Source organism: Filicampus tigris, chromosome 1 (genome assembly GCF_054856515.1).
Source record: "Filicampus tigris isolate MCC_2025a chromosome 1, RoL_Ftig_1.0, whole genome shotgun sequence".
Lineage (NCBI taxonomy): Eukaryota > Metazoa > Chordata > Actinopteri > Syngnathiformes > Syngnathidae > Filicampus > Filicampus tigris.
Genome location: NC_141217.1, coordinates 35,276,378 through 35,296,336, shown reverse-complemented (window position 1 = coordinate 35,296,336; position 19,959 = coordinate 35,276,378). Strand labels below are relative to the sequence as shown.

At 42.2% G+C, this 19,959-nt stretch overlaps 1 protein-coding gene across 4 annotated transcripts in view; it reads left to right on the top strand.

Moving 5' to 3' along the window:
• dmd (dystrophin) overlaps nucleotides 1–19,959 on the top strand; it is a 166,031-nt gene that overhangs the window by 79,062 nt on the left and 67,010 nt on the right. For all 4 annotated transcript variants that reach the window (XM_086036598.1, XM_086036590.1, XM_086036582.1 and 1 more), the window contains 21 exons: nucleotides 964–1,109; nucleotides 3,001–3,101; nucleotides 3,221–3,332; nucleotides 4,117–4,230; nucleotides 4,308–4,463; nucleotides 4,553–4,723; nucleotides 7,103–7,285; nucleotides 7,783–7,917; nucleotides 9,270–9,419; nucleotides 13,212–13,373; nucleotides 13,922–14,032; nucleotides 14,117–14,290; nucleotides 14,367–14,522; nucleotides 15,600–15,770; nucleotides 16,132–16,311; nucleotides 16,447–16,569; nucleotides 17,274–17,444; nucleotides 17,552–17,674; nucleotides 17,753–17,887; nucleotides 18,010–18,162; nucleotides 18,707–18,877. In XM_086036598.1, coding sequence (XP_085892724.1) covers nucleotides 964–1,109; nucleotides 3,001–3,101; nucleotides 3,221–3,332; nucleotides 4,117–4,230; nucleotides 4,308–4,463; nucleotides 4,553–4,723; nucleotides 7,103–7,285; nucleotides 7,783–7,917; nucleotides 9,270–9,419; nucleotides 13,212–13,373; nucleotides 13,922–14,032; nucleotides 14,117–14,290; nucleotides 14,367–14,522; nucleotides 15,600–15,770; nucleotides 16,132–16,311; nucleotides 16,447–16,569; nucleotides 17,274–17,444; nucleotides 17,552–17,674; nucleotides 17,753–17,887; nucleotides 18,010–18,162; nucleotides 18,707–18,877 — 3,098 coding nt within the window. The remainder of the gene's footprint in view (nucleotides 1–963; nucleotides 1,110–3,000; nucleotides 3,102–3,220; nucleotides 3,333–4,116; nucleotides 4,231–4,307; nucleotides 4,464–4,552; nucleotides 4,724–7,102; nucleotides 7,286–7,782; nucleotides 7,918–9,269; nucleotides 9,420–13,211; nucleotides 13,374–13,921; nucleotides 14,033–14,116; nucleotides 14,291–14,366; nucleotides 14,523–15,599; nucleotides 15,771–16,131; nucleotides 16,312–16,446; nucleotides 16,570–17,273; nucleotides 17,445–17,551; nucleotides 17,675–17,752; nucleotides 17,888–18,009; nucleotides 18,163–18,706; nucleotides 18,878–19,959) is intronic.

Sequence of the window (19,959 nt, the reverse complement as noted above, 5' to 3'; positions counted from 1 at the left end):
GCAAATCATTTAGGAGTCAGCGTTATCTGTGCCTTCATCAGTTCTTAAATGCTTTTTTACCAAAAATCTTTATGAAATGAGGGTAAAGTAGGATACATTTAGTTCCAAGTAGGCATGGGACAATATCAGATTTTGATGGTTTGATAACCGTGAGTGAAAATATTGCGGTTTCATGGTATCACAATATTGCTCTTACAGCTCTAAACTGTACTATTTTGAAACGTTGAGGTTATTTTTTTCATATAACATGCTCCATATGTACATTCTTACATTTAAAATGTTTGTAAACTGTAGATTTTTTTTCTAAATACAAAATGTAGTACAACAGCAAACGTTTTATTATGATTAGCTTCCCTGCTTTTTGATGTAACGTTAGAACTGAAATGAACTGATGCTAACGATGCTAGTTAACGAGTTAGCTGTATTGATCGTGGTTCTACGTTATTTACCAATTGTGAAGCAGCTGGTTGCAAGCGTCCCTTTCAAGACAGCGTTACAGTAATATTTTAACGTTACCTTGAATCTGTCAGAGTGATGGATGGCACTCGCATAGATGTAAATATTGCCTCCTATAGCAGCACATTTTGCATATCCTTCCTCTACCAAGCCGCGGCATCTGAAAAGTTCCCAAAAGAGTCAACTTTGCCGACAAATGAAAAAATATTTGATGAAGTTTGAGGTCCAATGCACTTTTCCCGGTTAGAGTTCAAACAGTTTTAACAAAGAAGCATTTGTTGCCAGCAATTTGCATTATTACTGCTAACAAATGAAAATTCTGCCATATATTACATTATCATGTTCTCTGGCCGAGAGCTTTTGACAAAGCATGTTTGAATGTGCTACTTGGCAGAGAAAGATTACATTTCATTTAGTCAGCACGCAGCAGAGACTCATCATCTTGAGCATATTTTTTTTTTTTTTTTTTTTTTTTGTCTGACCGTCTTCTCCTTTTTGCTTATCCAGTTTTGGAGAGCTTGCCCCCAGCTCGTTATAAGGAGACTATTTCCACGCTGTTAGCGTGGTTACAGGAATGCGAGGCCAAACTGGCTATTCCGTCCACAGCGGTTACCGAGTACCCAATTATGGAGCAGAGACTGAAGAACATGGAGGTACAGTGATACGTTTCATGTTTACGAATAGTTAATTGCAACTGCTTTTCACTCCACACTTTCAACGAAGGCTGAGGGATGCTGTGGAACAAAAGCGAAAATGTCATGAATTGGAGACATAAAATGTTAGTGAATGCGCCATGCGAATATGCCCATTAGTCTGGGAATGGCGCGCATACTCCATTTTTAACGTGAATACGTTTTGGAGGGCACACAACAGGATTAGCGTGGATACTTGACTCACCGTGCATTTTCTACCACCGACATCTCTGTGCAGGGTTACCTGCCTGAACCAAAGTCTGCCAACTATCTTTAGTACATAAAGACAAACAACCAACTATAGGCAATTTAGAGTCTTCAATTAATCAACCACGTATGTCTTTAGACAAACCACACATAAACAGGGATTTGGGGGAAATGTTATTAGTGGAATTATTTTAACCCATCAGTACAGCAAAAAAAAAAAAAAAAAAAAAAAAAAATGTAAAGACTTTGTATGAACAGACTTATCAGCATTTTTTTATTTTTGGAAACCTTCTCCCAACAACCAGAAATAAGCTTTTCAACTTTAAAGGGGGCATTGTATGGAATATTGACTTTTTATTGCTTGTACACAAGTACTTGGGTCTCTGGAGTGCCTGCCCACCCGTCAAGTGTGAAATTAAACAACCTACTGAATCTTGTATGCAGCAAAATCCATGCTCGGTTAGATAATATGCATAATATGTCTCCTTTAAGCGAAATCTGTGTGAAAATTGGCGAAGCCGACTGTCTGCTTAACATGCGGCAAGCCGGCCGCCTCGCTTGCCTCGCTTTGTGTGTTTGTGTGCAAGGCTGTAATTACGAGAGGCGGATGAGCGAACTCCCAGTGGAACAAAACAGTCCCTGGTAATGATGACAATAGCTGCTGTCTACACTCTGCTCTAAACTACAACAAGATGTAACAAATATCAATATACATATTTTCACAGCTTTATTTGTACGTAGGATTGCAAACGGGTTGACAATATCTAATACATTTCCATCAAGTTTGCGGTGAATGTCCATGGGAATTTAAGATGGGGAATTTTGGAAATATTCCAAATTGGACACTGAGGGCAATTATAATGGAAAGGAATCATATTCAAGCACGTGTGTAATCAGTTTGTTCTTTCATAAGATCCATGCCAAACAGATAGCTCTCTAGACCAAGTTGTAATAATACTTCGTCAGTCAAAAAAGGGGACATTATATACCAGTGTGTGAAAATATATATATATATATATATATATATATATATATACACTTTATATATATATATATATATATATATATATATATATATATATATATATATATATATATATATACTTTATATATATATATTTTTATATATATATATATATATATATATACACTTTATATCTATCTATATATATATATATATATATATATATATATATATATACTTTATATATATATACACTTTATATCTATATATATATATATATATATATATATATATATATATATACTTTATATATATATATATATACACTTTATATATACTTTATATATATATATATACACTTTATATCTATATATCTCTATATATCTCTATATATATATATATATATACTTTATATATATATATATACTTTATATATATATATATATACACTTTATATATATATATATATATACACTTTATATATATATATATATATACTTTATATATATAAAGTATATATATATATATATATATATATATATATATATATATATATATATATATATATACTTTATATATATATATATATATATATATATATATATATATATATATATATATATATATACTTTATATGGTGTTGAGACAAAACCGCTTTCCTCCTCCATCGGACTTGTCCAGGCACTCCAGGTGGCGCTGACCAGTCACCAGGGGCAAGTGGACTACCTGACATCCGCTGTGGAGCAGGTCTTCCAGAAAGCTCCGCCTGAAATCTGCCAGAAGTAAGAGTTTCTCTGAGGAAGCCTTTGTGGATTTCCATATGCCTTCTAATACCCAATCGAAGGCAAAATACATAAAAAAAAACCCAAAGAAAAACCGATAAAGCCGTTATATTTTTTAGGTATCGCACTGAGATGGACAACATCATGGCACGCTGGAGACGACTCAGCACCATGTTGACAGATAACACCAAGACAATCAAAGAGCTGATGGCCAAACTCGTGCAGTTTGAGGTGAGATTGGAAACCCCCCCACGATAAGTGCAGTATCATATTTCAAATTGGCAGCCGGGGTAAAACAGGTGAATGTATATGCTAGATGTTGACTAGTAAAATTGTATGTCACTAGAAGAAGAACTAGGGTGCACGACACCAGTAAAACAGAGTTGCTAGAGAGCCGAAACTCTGCACTAGTTGACATCTGCGCACCACCAGTACTACTAGTGAAGTGCTAGATGTCAACTAGTGGAATTCTATAACGCTACCATTAGAACGACGAGGGTGCACTAGTACAGCAGTTACATGTTACTAGTGAGGCAAAACTGTTGTTCTAATAGTGTGAGTAGTGCGGGAAAAAAAACATTACTAATAGACGTAGTTGTGCTACCTGTGCACTGAATTGTCCTACGAGTGAGGACGAAGAGAGTATTTCTACATGGACCTTAAGATGGATGTCAACAAGATCAGATAAATGCCGAAACGCCCGATAGCATATAGCGACCAGGGCATACTAGTAGGACAACTCAGTAGTGAGACAAAACCGTGCAGCGGTTGACATCTTTGCGCTATTAATACTACTAGTGAAGCGCTTTTTTTTTTTTAACCACTAGAGTTTTATAATGTTTGGGTTTGGATAATGACTGGGTGGATAGTAGTACCAGGCAGAATAGTCTTACTAGTGAGGACAAAGAGTTTACCAGTACATGGACCTTAGGCTGATGTTGAGTAAATGCTGTGTTAGTTTATTCCGCCCTCTTCACTTTTTCCGCGTTCACATAACAAAAGCCGTTTCCGTTAGAATGATGTGAAGACGTTGAAGAAGTGGATGGCAGATGTGGATGTCTTCCTGAACGAGGAATGGCCGGCGCTCGGAGACTCTGAGGCACTGGAGAAACAGCTGGAACAATGCACAGTGAGCAGAATTCCCGCTGCCCTTCGTGAGTTCGTCCGCTTAAATGCTGACCAAAATTGACAAAATCGATTGGCCAGGCCTTGGTGAACGACATCCACACCATCCAGCCAAGCGTCAATGGAATCAACGAAGTGGGCCTGCAGCTAAAGAAGGAGGCGGAACCCCCTTTTGCCGTTCACATTCAGAAGGAACTGGATGCCCTGAATGCCCAGTGGGAGAACGTTTGCAAACAGGTGGGCACATTGAGCCCTCGCAGGCGAATATCTTCCGGGCATGCAAATTCCTTTCTTTTGACCGGTCTTCACGCAATGTGCCCGATCAGGCTTATGCGAAGAAGTCAGCTCTGAAAGGTGGCTTGGATAAGACCATGGCTCTGAGGAAGGAGATGCAGGAGATGCAGGAGTGGATCAACCAGGCTGAGGAAGACTACCTGGAGAGGGATTTCACTTACAAAACACCCGAAGAACTACGCAAAGCTGTGGAAGAGCTCAAGGTATGTGGGACCTTGTGTGTAGTCGTACGAAGCTTCAAAAGCCATCTTACTTTCTGATTTTCCATATAAAGTGGAGCCCTGCATATTTGTGGACGTGCAGTTGCAAATTCGCCTTATTTGTAGAGAAACAATCAAAAAATATTCATGGTTTTCTGTACCGTGGCAAAAAAAAAAGTGAAGAAAATACAAAAGGCTCACATTTAGGTACGTTTGAATCTTGGGAAAAGTTTTCGGGGAATTAGAATGGTTAAAATCTGCTGCAACAAACAGGTGGTCTGGGTGTGTTATCTCATGGTTAGCTGTGTTGTCGTACACATAAGCTAATGCTATAATAAGCTGCCTGTGGCTTTGTGGACCCGTGGTGGGTCAACAACACTGAACACCCCCGGTAAATGAAAAGGTCTGCACTTAGGGTTGCCAACTGTCCCGTATTAGCCGGCACGTTCCCGTATTTTGGGCTAATTTGGTTTGTCCCATACAGGACCTTAAATGTCCCGTATATTGACCATCAACTCTTGCAAATACAGAAAACTATAATCTACCGAATATAAGATGCTTTTAGTAAAGCTTTGGATGGCGATCGATTGTCAATAACGACGGACACAGACGGGTTGGCAGCTCAATGTCTTTTACTTGTATACTTGCTCGAACACACATTGCCGGTTCTTAAACAGTGATAGCACATTACAGCGCCCCAAATGGAGACTCTCGGTACTACACATGACAGATCCTAGATCAGATAAGCAGAACAAGTGGCAATCACTCCACCTGTCATGTAAGGACTTCTCTCTGGCTGCGCAAAATGACAGAAGACTCCTTGAGTCAGTCAAAAGCAGCCAGAAATATCCGTAGAAAAAATTAATTTGGTGAGTCACACTCCTCTTTTACATTTCAGATTTCTTACACCCGTTTTTTGATGAAAAGAGACAAATTGTGGTTTCATGTGAGGTGACATATCGTCGCTGTCCTGTGAAAAACACTGCCCATTTTTATCATTTTTTCCGTAAATGTGGTTTCGGCATTAAGGTGAAAATTAGAAGAAAAAAAAATCCCAAATTCACACATCATGTTCACGCCACCGTGGCACCGCGCACCTCTCCCTTATTTCGGAGTGAGAAAGTTGGCAACCCTATCTGCACTGTACCATCAGCACTTCAATGTCTGCGAGAGCCGTATTTTCCCCCACCACCCCAAAGTCTGCTGTTATCCTGAATCACAGCTCATCAAGAGACCGGACGTTGACTTGGCAACAGGCTAATTAGCGGCGTTCGCGTAAGCCTTTAGCTTAGCATGAAACATGCCTCCCTTGCCACATATCTGTCGTCGTCTTGGTTACATCACCCAACGGTTATTGCGTCTACTCGGGCTCGGATTATTTGGAGGGAACCTACACCAGCACAGACAGAACAATTAATGCAACATTTGAGAAGACAGAGAGGACTGAAATATCACACTTAGAACGGATACGATCTGTCTTAAATAGAACTTGGCTAATGACTTCAATAAGTGAGTGATGAATGGCATCCGTCCGCTGCTACTACAAGGACAACGACATGTTTTGGTCACAGAAAAAAACGTTTTGGGTAATCTTGTAGTTACAGTCAGGATGGGCTTTGGTGGCATTGCTCTGTGACATCACATGTCTGCATATCTGTGACGTTGTCTCACCACTTCAAGTGGGATTTTATTCCTAATTCAGGTCTTAAATGTACACAGCATTCCGGAACGCAACATTTGGCCCGAGGAAAGATTAAAAACTAAAATCTTCCATCTATATTACAGCAGAGATAAGTACGCGTGGTATTTCACCATGCTCCGGTCTTCATCTTAAATGGGGAGATTTAAACAATACTTTTTTTTTTTTTTTTAAATTACTTTTCATATGAGTCGATAATGTGTCGTTTGTTTCAATTGATATAGGTGTAATAGAAAGCGGTCTCCTCGCCTACCCACAACTCGAAGCGGTTTGCCTCCCTGTCATGGACCCGTTGCCCCTCAATTTTCCAGCCGCATCGTTTGACTTAACATAATGTGGTGTTTTGTGATGTCGATTGTTGGCAGCGTTAGCGCCGCGCCGCTCCCGCAAGGCTTCCCGTTCAGCCCCCTTCTCCTTGAAGAGCTTCGCTCGAAAGAATCCTGACTTTTCATTCCTTCTCCTCTTGTTCCCTCTCTTATCAGCGTTTTTCCTCCTTTCGGGATGTGTGTGTGTGTGTGTGTGGGCGATACCGCTTCAGTCACCGTGGCACACAAGGCTTTGTCAATTTGCGATGTGTTTGATGGGGGCATCCTCCCCGCTCAAGCTTTCCCCATCACATCTCTTTTCCCTCTCCTCCACTCTATACATCCATCCTTTGACCAAATGCATTGCCTGTCCACCAGAGAGCCCAGGAAGAGGTCCACTCCAAGGAGCTCAAGGTCAAACTCTTGACTGACAGTGTGAACAGTTTCATCGCCAAGGCGCCGCCCACGGCTCATGACGCCCTGCGTTCGGAGCTTGATGTGCTGAAGGTCAACTACCAGCGCCTGTGCAGCCGCCTGGATGGAAAATGCAAAACTCTGGAGGTCATTTTCCTTTTTAACTTCGACGTGCGCTTGTTTTTCTACGTCGGTGGTCCTCAAACGTTTTGCACCGAGGGCCGCCTAAAAAGATGCCAAAAAAGTGTGGCCCAAAAAGTATACCATTGTAAGACCCTGTAACATTATGCACAGCTTGAACATAAATGCTGCACTCAAATGTAGGAAAATGAAAAAAAAAAACAAAAAAAAAAACAAAATGATATTTGATTAATCCTATTAGAAATGTATTGCACATAAACATTAAATACAAATTGCACCTCGTGAACGAAAATTCACCGAAAAATTGTGGCAGCAAGTGGAAAAATAACCAAGAAACAAACATTTAGTGACAGAGATTGAGGTGCTTATTAGTGAGGTGGAGATTAGAAAGAAGATGCTTCGATTGCGTCCCCACTTGTCTTCCATCTGATTTTTGACGCATCGTTTTTTCCCGTCGATGCAATTTACAGCGTCTTTCTAATGATGGCCCGTGTGTGACGCAGGAAGTTTGGGCGTGTTGGTGCGAGTTGCTGTCCTACCTGGAGCAGGAGAACGCCTTCCTGGACCAGCTGGAGCGGAAACTTGATGAAACCGAGAACCTCCAAGAAGGAGCAGAGGAGTTGCAGGAGGCGCTCGATGTGAGTGTGCACAAAAAAAACAAAACAAAAAAAAATAACAGCCTTGTTAACATTTGACTTCTTAACTATGGAGAGACTATTGTCTCCTGGCTGGCCTGAGTGGGCACACTTTGGGATCCCTCGGGAAGAGCTGGAAGATGTGGCTGGGGAGTGGGAAGTCTCGCAGCCTGGCCGACCTGACACCGGATAAGCGCTAGATAATGGATGGATGAATGGATGAATAATAATAATTTAATATGATATGATATGATATGATATGATATGATAGAGGATAAGCGGTATCAATAATGGATGGATGGATGGATGGATGAAATGATATATGATATAATATATGATATGATATGATATGATATGAGATATATGATATATGATATGATATATGATATGATATATGATATGAGATATATGATATGAGATATATGATATATGATATGAGATATATGATATGATATATGATATATGATATGATATATGATATATGATATGATATATGATACCATATGAGATATATGATATATGATATAATATATGATACGATATGAGATATATGATATATGATATGATATATGATATAATATGATATGATATAACATGATATGATATAATATGATATGATATAATATGATATGATATATGATATAATATGATATGATATAACATGATATGATATAATATGGTATGGTATGATATGATATATGATATGATATGATATAATATATTATTATTATTATAGTAATAATAAATATGTAATATAGTCACATTTACTAATATTTGGCAATGGGTGGATTTTTTTACTGAAACGTCACAGCTCTAAATTATAATGCGTACTGTCTGTATTGCACAAACTTTTATAAGTAAAATAGAAAATGAAAATATCTCCAAAAACATGCTAGAAATATGCTAGAAAAGTTACGTTATTTTTGAAGTGTCTCTCAAAAATATGTGGAGGGACACAGAAAGCTCTGTTTAAAATGTCCTGTTGACCAGTACAATCATATTGTTAAATTAATACCTTTCTGACATTTGAGGTCATTCGACGGAGCAGGTGTACCTAATAAAGTGGAGCGCTAGTGTGATCACATCGCAATACACCGTCGAATAATTGATACAATTCTTTAATGGGGCTGCAGGTGTACCCAATGATAAACCTGGTTAAAAACAGACATGACATTCAAATAGTCTCAAATCAAACACTGCATGCCTGTGAATTAAATGGCTTTGCTAACGTTCATGGCCAGCTAAAAACGGGAGATGCTATGTTCTTTTGACCTCATGCGTAGGTAAACACAGGCTACATATTTGGAACCTTATAGTGTGTTTGTGTGTGTGTGTGCACATACGCCTTTTGACAGGGACTCGAGGTTCTCCTGCAACACCCTGAGCACAACAGAAACCAGATTCGGGAGCTGGCCCAGACTCTGATGGACGGCGGGGTTTTGGACGAGCTAATTCAGCAAAAACTGGATGCCTTCAACGCACGTTGGGACGAGCTCATGGCGAGGGTGAGACATGATCACCATGCGTTGCAATCGCCTATTCATGAAATTCATCCTTCGGAAAAATTTTTTTGCCTAAGTCAGCTAAGTCGACTACCAAAAGAAGTCGACTTACAGGCACCATGTTGTGGCATCCACACAGAAATATCCAGTTTACATCAAATTCTATCGTACGAGCATCTGTGATGTCATTTTCAGTAGACAGAAGTGACAAAATGGCCGCCCCATGACATGGCGGAAAACGGGTGCATTTTGCCGATTAAATCGTATTGCATAAACGCGATATTCATCAGAATGCCGTGTTTCGACTAGTCGGCCTGCTTAGAACATATTCTGGGGAAAAAAAATATATATATTTGGCTTGACTTTCTTCTTTAAAGCCTCTTTAAAGGTAAAAAATCTTTACCTGCCAAACTTGCTGCTGGTTGTGAGACATTTGAGTTCATCACCACCGTACCGCACTTATGCAGCAAATCTCAAACTCACATTGGATGCCGTAAGAGAACAAAATGCACCAAAAAGTGCTCATCCATTGTGCAAGCAGGAATCTTTTTAATGCCATTTCACAGCGAGCATTTGTCTTGATTGGAAAGCGAAACATTAATCGTGTTTACTTTTCAGGGAATGAAGGGATGTGGGAAAAGTGGACCAGTAACAGTTTGGTCAGAATTATGACGCTATAAAAACTCCAATAATGGCATTTGTTATTGCTTTGGGCCTATCTGAAGAGCTTGAGAGTGTGTAGCGTGTACTGCGCTAGCATACAAATGGCTAGCCGTGGCATCTGCTTACACTGCCCCCGTCACTACACTTTGTTCCCTCCTTCCTGCCTCCTCTTCCTCTTCTTGGGCCTTCCTTTTGGCTACTGCCGCTTGCAGCATTGCTTCCTCATCGGGTGGCAGATTAGTCTCACTTTTCAGTACACGCACACACTCACACGTACCCCAAAACACTCAGACCCCGCCGGGTTGATCTCCCTCGCACAATAGCAGCAGATTAATGTTCTCAGCGCAAAGCTTCCCTTTGTTTGTCAACCCATTTGAGACCGTGCGCGTGTGCGCGAGCGCGCGTCACATTCTTGTATTTCCGACATTGACTGTGCGTATTGACCAGGGCGCGCGTGTGTCAACATACTCATGTGAGATGAGAGCCGGCGGCTCAGTCTCTTTCGTCTCTCGTCAATGAATGCGGACCTCTCGTTTCATTTGAAGTGAGTCTTGGAAAGACAAAAAGGTTATATGTGAATATATTATATTATTTTGTGGGTATGACCCTTTAAAATGAAAATTGGTAAAGTAATTTTGCTCTGTTTTTGCTCTGACTGTTCGGTGTAAAATGGAATGTACCATCTTTTTCCGATTATAAATCACATTTTATTTGAGCTGGGACTGGCTCCCAAAATCCGCGTTCCCTAATTGCGTCGGCAGCAGCTAACGGGTTCGGCTTGGATTCGAAACTTCCGCTTCTGACTATGGAGGAGTTTTTCCTTTTTAGTTTAAAATGGCTTATCTTAACTAGACTCCCGCGTTACCAGGGACGTAATGGGAACGATATTCTGCACGGGAACATTCCATATTAGTCAAGCGAGGTGAAACATGTTTGTTGACGTGGGGGGGGCTCTTGGGGGGTGGTGGCTGTAATCAAAAATGCATCTGGAGGAGTTTACTTGCAACTCTGATTGAAACATTTCACTTTTACAAATTTGTTGACCAGTCTTATTCACGGTTACCTAGATTAAGGCTACATATTATTGCTTGATAACAGTTTTTATATGAACATTTGTCAATAATCATACTGTTTTGATTGAAATCGTCATGATTTAGCCCAAAACAATGACAAACGCCTCTCAATAGTGCAGTTGTATGTACGCTGCAAAATACAAATAGAGTAATCCCCACCGAACTCTACGGCGACTAGTGAAAATTGCCGACCAAAATTGCCTATGGATGCCACAAGATTGTGACAAAGCGCTACTTTCGTCTAAATTAATTTCCCGAAGTCAGTTAAACACAGCTCCTTGGAACCGAGTTGCCACACGTTGGCAGCAAAGCGCTACTTTTCTTCTAATTTAAGATACTCAATTCACCCTAACAAAGTCCCTTGGCTCCAAGATGACACAAAATGATGGCAAAGTAATACTTTTATTGCACAAATAAAAGTTCGGTTCCCCAAAAAATCCACAAATAAATTAATTTGTGAATGCTGAACCACAATAATAATAAATCAATCATCATCTTTCTCGACCAACTATGTGAAAAATACCTAAGGAATTTGTCTCTGGTGGTATGAGCTACACTAGTATTGCAGTAACGAGCAACTATGACATAAGAGGCGCGACACTGAAGGACAGAGAGTCTTTATGTAGTGTAATTGTACCATTAATGCTGTAGAGCCGACCAATGACAGCTGCGTAAACGACCAAACAATAATAAAGCGATCAGAAGTGCGGTAATTGCCATACAATGACATTTGTGCCGTGGCATGGAAAGCTACTGCATTCACCTCAATGCATGACAACAGTTTCATTTTTTTCAACCTTTTCCGATGCAAAGGTACAAGCAGTGCAAGCGTCAAATAACATCCCCAGAAAAAAGGCTGACGCAGTCGGATAAGTATATAATCCCATTATAACGCGTCCCAAATTTAAAACCCATGTAGAGATCATTCAAGCCTGACATGTTCGTTTAGTATTTCCCACATGTGGTTGGCTACATGTTCACATTATCAAATTTTTTTTTTTTCGAATGTGTATTTGCGAGCCGATGTGACGTAGCGCATTGCCGCGGGGTGTGTGTGTGTGGGGGGGGGGGCGCTTGTTATCAGCGCTTGTGTCAATATTTCATATCGCTCAAGTTCTCGTTTCATTCATTTATTAGAAACCGAAAGCCCCCGCCGGTCAAATAAAAGTGCGTCTACGTGAGGAGGGATGCGGAGGCTGAAGGCTATACTTAGTCATGATCCTTCTTTATGGGATTAGCATGCATACAGTTTGCCTGTCCAGCGCACACATGACTTTAAACGTGTTTATGATGTAAGTGATCAGACTCCGGTAATCCCCTAAGCAATGGCTGGGGAAGAGAAGGTGATTCTTGTCGTGGCTATCGTTCATGCGGGGGCTTTGCATTGAGATGCTATGAGAGAGATGCCTCGGAGTCCAGGCGGCAGGAGGGCGCGCGCCGGCCGCGGGGGCATGCTGGCTGCGGTGGGTGTTTGCTTTAGTCGTGCGTGGGTGCGTGCGTGCGTGCGTGCCTTTGTAGCAAACATGACTCGGAATAGCTTTTGTGCCTTCAGAGGTTGTCAGTCTCGACAATCACAGATGAACAACTTTTGAAGGCCGCACTGGCTTGTGATAAAGAGAGTAGCGTATTTGTCGCTGCGCTTATTAGTTGTTTTGTTTTTTTTTAATGCTTTTTAGTCTTGATGAAGCAGTCTCAACACCTTGTGTTGTGTTTAGCTGCAGCGTCTGTGCTTGCACGAGCGCGGAATTGCGCTTTACAACTGTGGGAGGAGCCAAGTAACTGACATTTTTGAGCAAGTAAATGTTGATATACTACTGAAAGAAAAAAAAAAAAAGGGGGGTTACAGTATTTGGTTTGCAGTGAAATGTCAGTGTATTTGTGCAAACGGGATTTGTTATAAAAAAATATACGGTATGTATTAAAAAATATATATATTGTGTGTGTGTGTTTATATGTATATACTCTATGTGTATATGCATACATTTGAGTCTGAGAGTAAGAGAAAGCGACACATGATATAGGATAATATTTGAAAAAAGCATTTTGTGTTTTTATCCAGGCGTCCCTCAGGCAGAAGGAAATGGCCAAGAGCCTCCAGTGGGCCCAGGAGAATGACAAGACGCTCGCGTCCATCCAGGAGTCGCTGGCCAACACTGACCGCCACCTGAGGGCCTACTTGGCTGACAACATTGATGCTCACCAAATACCACAGGAGGCTCAGGTAGCCGTCGCATTCCAGTTGCGATCGATTTCGTGCTCTGGGAATGCAACGACCTGGATGGGTGACAATATTCACAGCCGTAACCGAAACATTTATGTATAATGATAAGTTCTTTGTAAAACAGAATAATGTATTTTTTTTTTTTAATATATAACAAAGTACAGGAGAAAAGGACCTTCAAAGAATGATTGCATTTTAAATCGCAATTGAAATATCGAGGGAAAAAGGTTTGATTATTTTTGAAAATCGTTCAACCCTAGTGTTGAAGAAATAATCGAAAGACAAAGAAAAACATAATCGCCCGAACCGAGGTAAAATAAAAAATAAAGGCTTACCCAAATATTCCATTTTAATTGGAAGACGCTCCTATAAATATAAATATAAATCTGCAGGGTGTAAAATTAAACAATTCATGCTTGGTACAGTAACTCGTTTTTTTTTTTTTGCTACTCTGTACTGACCTCTCATGGCCCAAATGGGAAACAACATCAGTAGTGAAGAGTCTTCGTCATCTTAAATGCTGTCACTTTGGATTATGTCCTGTACAGAAGATCCAGTCCGATCTGAGTGGCCACGATGCATCCTTGGAGGAGATGAAGAGGAAAAATCAGGAAAAGGACCCATCCCAGAGGATAACTGGACAGCTAGACTTTACACAGGTACCCCTTTTTGAAACAAACACACACACACAAAAATGTCCGAGCGCTCCTATTCCGTTCTCCGACCACTTCCTTCCAAACTAGAAAATGCTGACGGACGTGTGGACCAAGTTCCGCCTCTTCCAGAAGCCGGCCAACTTCGAAACTCGCCTGGCCGAGTGCGAACGTGTGTTAGCCGGAGTCAAAGGTCAGGCGGGGGTGCTCGACATCCGCAGCGTCGAGCAGGACGTGGTGCAGTCTCAGCTGGAGCAGTGCATGGTGCGTGCCCAAGCGCGCCGTTTGGCGGGTTGCCGGACAAAAGGCGATGACGTTGGCTCTGTTCCGTGTCTCGTAGAAGTTGTACAAGGTGCTGAGCGAGGCGAAAGGCGAGGTGGAGACGGTGATCAAAACGGGCCGGCAGATCGTGCAGAGGCAACAGACTGAGCATCCCAAAGAGCTGGACGAGCGTGTGACCGCACTCAAACTGCTGTACAACCAGCTAGGAGCACAGGTGCGCGCGCGCGCACGCACGCACACATCCAGCTGAAATGAGTCCGGCATTTCTGTAAAAAAATAAAAAATAAATAAATAAAAATAAATAAATAAAAATGTTTTGATCTTTTTTTAATAAGGAGCACAGCACTCTATAGATTTGGACTTTTATAAAACATGTGATAATAACAAATAAAAATGCATCGTGATTAATTGATTGCCACTCCTTCTGCTGTGCACTTCATGGCCACCAGGGGGGGGTGGTAAAATACAGTCTTGCAAACACAAACGAAGAAGACTTTCATAGCATCTGTGAGTGACCCAGTAATATTAGTGTTTGTTCACAAATATGTGCCGAGAATTTTTATTTTGTCTGTGTACATGCGTCGATGCGCCGTTTATATTCAAGTGTCCGTTTTTTGGCTTTTTTTTTTTTTGTAAATGCTTATAACACCATTGTTAGCTTGTCGATGGTGTTTTTGCATTGTGTGTTAGCATTAGCCTCGTGGATGTGGAGTTCTGTGATCGTTTTGAATTCTCTTTGTTCGTACAGGCAATCCATATCAAAAACATTTCCTCAGGTCTCGTTCAAGAAACATTTTGCCTAAAAAGAACTTGATCACTATAAAATAAAACTAGACATGATGATACGATGCCATGTATGGTGACATTTTAAACGTGTATATATTATTCAGTCGATGGTCTTTATCGTGGAAACTGATCATTAGTAAGTGTGCCCAAAAGTCACAAAAAGACCACTGCCCCCCCCCCGCCCCCCCCAAAATTGAAACTCTGGAGCAGAGTTAATCCTTTGATGTTCAGAGTTTAATCCAACTTTAGAAGGATACATTTTAGACACATTTGTAATAGTACAGCCTTAGAGGCATTAAAATTTAGGAGGTTTTTTTTTTTGTCTTTGAAAAGTTTCGGGGTTTTTTTTTTTCGTCAAGTTCTAATCTGTCAATAAATGATGCGGCTTTTATGCATGATTGAAAACTATGCGATGAACTTCTATCATTTTGTTCCCACAATGGCATTAGCGGAAATTGTATTTCAGCACTCTTTCAAGTTTTTTGTTGTTTTTTTTTTTGTACAGATAACAGAGAGTAAGTTGGAGCTAGAGAAGAGTCTGAAGCTGTCCAGGAAGCTTCGCAAGGAGCTCAATGGGCTGACAGAGTGGCTCGCAGCCACTGACGCCGAGTTAACCAGGCGTTCCGCCGTCGATGGTATGCCCAGCGACCTGGAAGCCGAGGTGGCGTGGGCGCAGGTACGCTTGTTGCAAAAAGAATAGAAGCGCACTAGACCTGTCACATATTTCTTTGACGGACAGTATCATCCGTCACCTCCTTTTCGCTCAGTGATTTTACCTTTTGACGTGTCGAAACTTAAATGGAACGAATGAAATGGGAAAAAAACATGTTGGCCCACGAATAGTGAGCACACCGATAAACTTTAGCAACTGTATCATAACGCTTTGTTATAAATTGATTTCTGGGGTAACAATGTTCTACTGTCAAAACACAAGGACTGTCTTAACAAATGAGACAAAACCATTTTTTTTGTTCTTCTAAATTGCAATCGTACCAACAATTACTTAGTTGGCAATTTTTCCCCCTTACCCAATGCAGTCCATCCACGGTGATACAGAGAAGCGCCAGCCACAGCTGCAGGCCGTGGTGGATCTGGCCGAGGCCCTAAAAGCGGTTCTTCGGGGCCATGGAAGCCTGGTAGACGACAAAGTCAGCCTGCTGCACTGCAACTGGATTGCCGTCACATCCCGAGCGGAGGAATGGCTAAACCTTCTGCTGGTGGGAGCGCACCTCAAATACACGTTTTTTTTTTGTTTTTTTTTTAATTATCGACGACCAGCTTCTCGTTGCCGGAGTCGCGTCATCCTGGAAAAATATCAACGTTTGAACTAAAGTGCGTCACCTTGTCTTCAGGCCTACCAGCAGCAGATGAGGAAGTTAGATGGACAGATTGAGGAAGTGAACGGATGGATAGACGGAGCGAATAAAAAGATGGACGAGATCGACAACCAGGGACCCAATGATGCTGCGCAAAGAGTGCGTATGTTTTGGGCCATTATTTGTCAGCAATGACTAAATGCTTGATGGTTAAATATGATAAACAAGAGCAAGAAAAATGGTTGGATGATTAGCTGGTGGTAATAGTCTACGGTGTACCTCATGACGCCGGCCAACAGTGACAGACGCTCACCCCGCTGTGGCGTCACGTCACGTTGGAGGAATACACCGCAACGACCATGAAAGTACCTTCTGCGCATGCGTGAGATGTAATACCCTTCCATGCCATAGGCGGCGGTAGTCACCATTTCTCATGGTTAGAAAACTCCAACCGGAAAGCCGTTGGCCGGGGGCGGATTATAAAAAACGTAAACAATGCATTCAGCTATATTCTTCGCTCACGATGAACTTTCACGCCAAGTAAACCATCACGTTGTGAAATACTTACCTTGCCAACGCTCGCTTTTGTACTTGTAAGAAGATTAAGGCAGCGGTGCTCACTGTTTGTCCGCATTTGTCACTTCCCGTTGGTGCTGCGAGCGCCGATTCGCTAGCTAACAGCCAATCGGAGTGACCAAATGTCACGCCGATTCAACATGCGTAACCGCCCCCAGGACGCTTGCGGACGGGTTACGACACTACGACGGTGGCCACTAGACCAATCAGACGGTGTATCGGGGCCTATAGATGACAAAAATGCTACAGGTATCTGATATTTATTTTGCGCGTTTGTGTCCACTCAGGTGCTGCGTGCTGAGCTGGAGCTGACGGGGAAAAAGATGGAGGAAGTGAAAACTTTGGCGCAAGAGCTGATGACAACTAGGGGGGAGAATTGCCAGGCCCAGGTGGGGCCTAAAGTGGAGCTGTTGACCCAGAGATTTGCCACCATTGCGCAACGCATCACCTGCGGACCGGTGGGGCACAACGGCAACCAGCCGTATTTCTTAACGCGTGTTTTCCCATACCTTATGACAGCTGTCGGCCGCTGACAAAATTCTTCCCTGACCAAAACACATTTCAGACAGCGGCGTCGGCCAAAGAACTGGAACAGTACCACCGCGAAGCTCAGATCTGGTTGAATCTCCTGGAGGAGGAAGCCAAACAAGGGGAAAACCTCAAGGAAGAGGACTTTCAGGAAGACAAGGTCAGCGAAATAAGGGGGAGCGGCTGTGCCGTCTTTGCGACCGAAGCGTTCATGTGCTTGTGCGTCGGCGGCGTGTAGGACTGTGAGGAAGGTGCGGTGAAGGACTTGTTGTTGAGAGGAGAGAATCTGCAGAAGAGAGCCCCGGATCAAGACAAGAGAGAACAGATCAGGCTGAAACAAAAGCAGCTCGGCAACAAGTACAACACTGTCAAGGTAACAACGCGCGCGTAAACGGCGGGACCCGGCCCTTGAATTCCCGCCTCTCCATTTGCACCATCCATCGCTTCGCTACGCCCGTGCCAGTCTTTGAACCGTACGTGCGTGTGCGTGTGCAGGACCTTCGCGTGCTCAGGAACAGGAAGGCGCTCGCCATTGCGCCTCAGTGGTACCAGTACCGACGGAAGTCGCACGACCTGCTGGCCTGGCTGGACGACATCCAGCGAAGCGTCGACCAATTCCCCGACCCTCCCGAGGGCGAGAGGGTCAAGGTGACGACGCATGCGCACGCGCACGGGCACACGCGCGCGCTCGCGCGCTGGCATTTGATGTTTAAGTACGGGTAGCACATGGTTGATTTCTTTTTGCTGTCGCTGTGACCTTCGGGTGCAGCTTGTTGATGTCAATGCTCCACTCGCTTTATTTTCTTAGTATGGAAGCCCCCCACCCCTCCCCCCACCCACACTGTTCTCCGCCCCGCCTACTGACTCTACATGTTTGTCTTTGGCTTTCAGATGATCACTATGACATTTCGCTAAGTGGACATCGTCCTTGCCTGTCAGTGCCGTACTGAAATTCCTCACTCCTCTGTCTTTTATTTTTGTCCACATGCTTTCTCTTGTCCCATCCCCAACACACGCGCGCACCCCCACATTCCAGTGATTGTACTCATCACCAATGCTAATAAAGTGTCACGAAAGAATTGTCCCAGCCGTACTTGTCTCACTATGCTCCCCCCTTCCAAGTCGCAGGCTGCCCCCACACCCGCTCACACACACACACAAATGACACCCTCGGTTGGTTTTTGCCCACTAGGAAATTGTCTCACTGATGGCCCAGAAGAAGGAGGCGCTTAAGGAGTTGCAGGGCTTAGCCAATCAGCTCTCAGAGGCTGGAGCCGGCGGTCTAGTGGAGCCCCGGCAGCTCCAGCTCGACACACGCTGGGCTGAGGTGGAGAGCAAGCTCAGACCCTTTCAAAGACAATGTGTGAGTTCCAGTAGGCGCCGCCACTTCCACTGTGTGCTAACGGACAGCTTTGAAGCTCCGTAATAACGCTAATTTTCAACTGCACTGTGTGTGTAACTATTACTAACACTTGCCATCTGTGCGGTCAAACATTTCAAAGCGCCGGTGCCAAAACGTTTGCATGCATGGAAATTGCTAAACCCATAATAATTTAAAGTACACTAATATGAGGTACTGTATGTAAAAAAATAGGTGATACACTCTGGGTCAGTCAACAAGCTCCACGGCTGAGCCGTGTTAATACATAAAAGTGTTAATATGATAATATAGCGGTATGGTTTTTAATATAGGCTATTTGTACTTTTTACCAAACAAGTAAACTATATTTTCAGATATGCTGACGTCAGGGGGAATCTTCATACCTCCAAAAACGTCACGTTTTCAGTGGAGCCTAAAAACGGCTCAACCATGAATGAACATCGTCAAAGAGAGCAGGTCGTTTTCAACATTTTAGGTTGGCCGATAATGTGTAAGACAAACACCGATCCGTGTGGATCGACCAATAGTATCGATTTGTGATGAAATACGAAATTGGTAAATATGAGGATTCGGCCTGACGCCAGAAATATGTCAGATATAAAGACCTATATTGTCTATCTATAATATATAAGGACAATAATGTCTACTTATTTATGGTTAGTGGTATTTTAGCAACCATATTTATTTAGCATTTTTATATAGTTAAGTGTAAAAATGTATTTTTTCAATTGAATCAAATTTCAAGTACAAAATACAATACAATACGATAAAAAGTATTAAAGCAGCACTCGGCAAGAATTCGACCTTAATAAAAAAATGTCACAACTCTTTTGATGAAACATTGACTTTGACAAGTAATTGAATGGGACTTTTTGTCATGGCCTGGGGGGGGTCTGTATCGTTTTTACTGGCACAACAGCAACTTTGAGGAGGATGGGAGCAACCATGGCACAGAAAAAAAATACAAATGTCCTGAATTGCTTTACGGCATACTCACTTCCTCCTTTCGCTATAAGGACGGAAGTCGTTTCGAGCGTCTACGCGCTATTACTGGTGTCATGGCA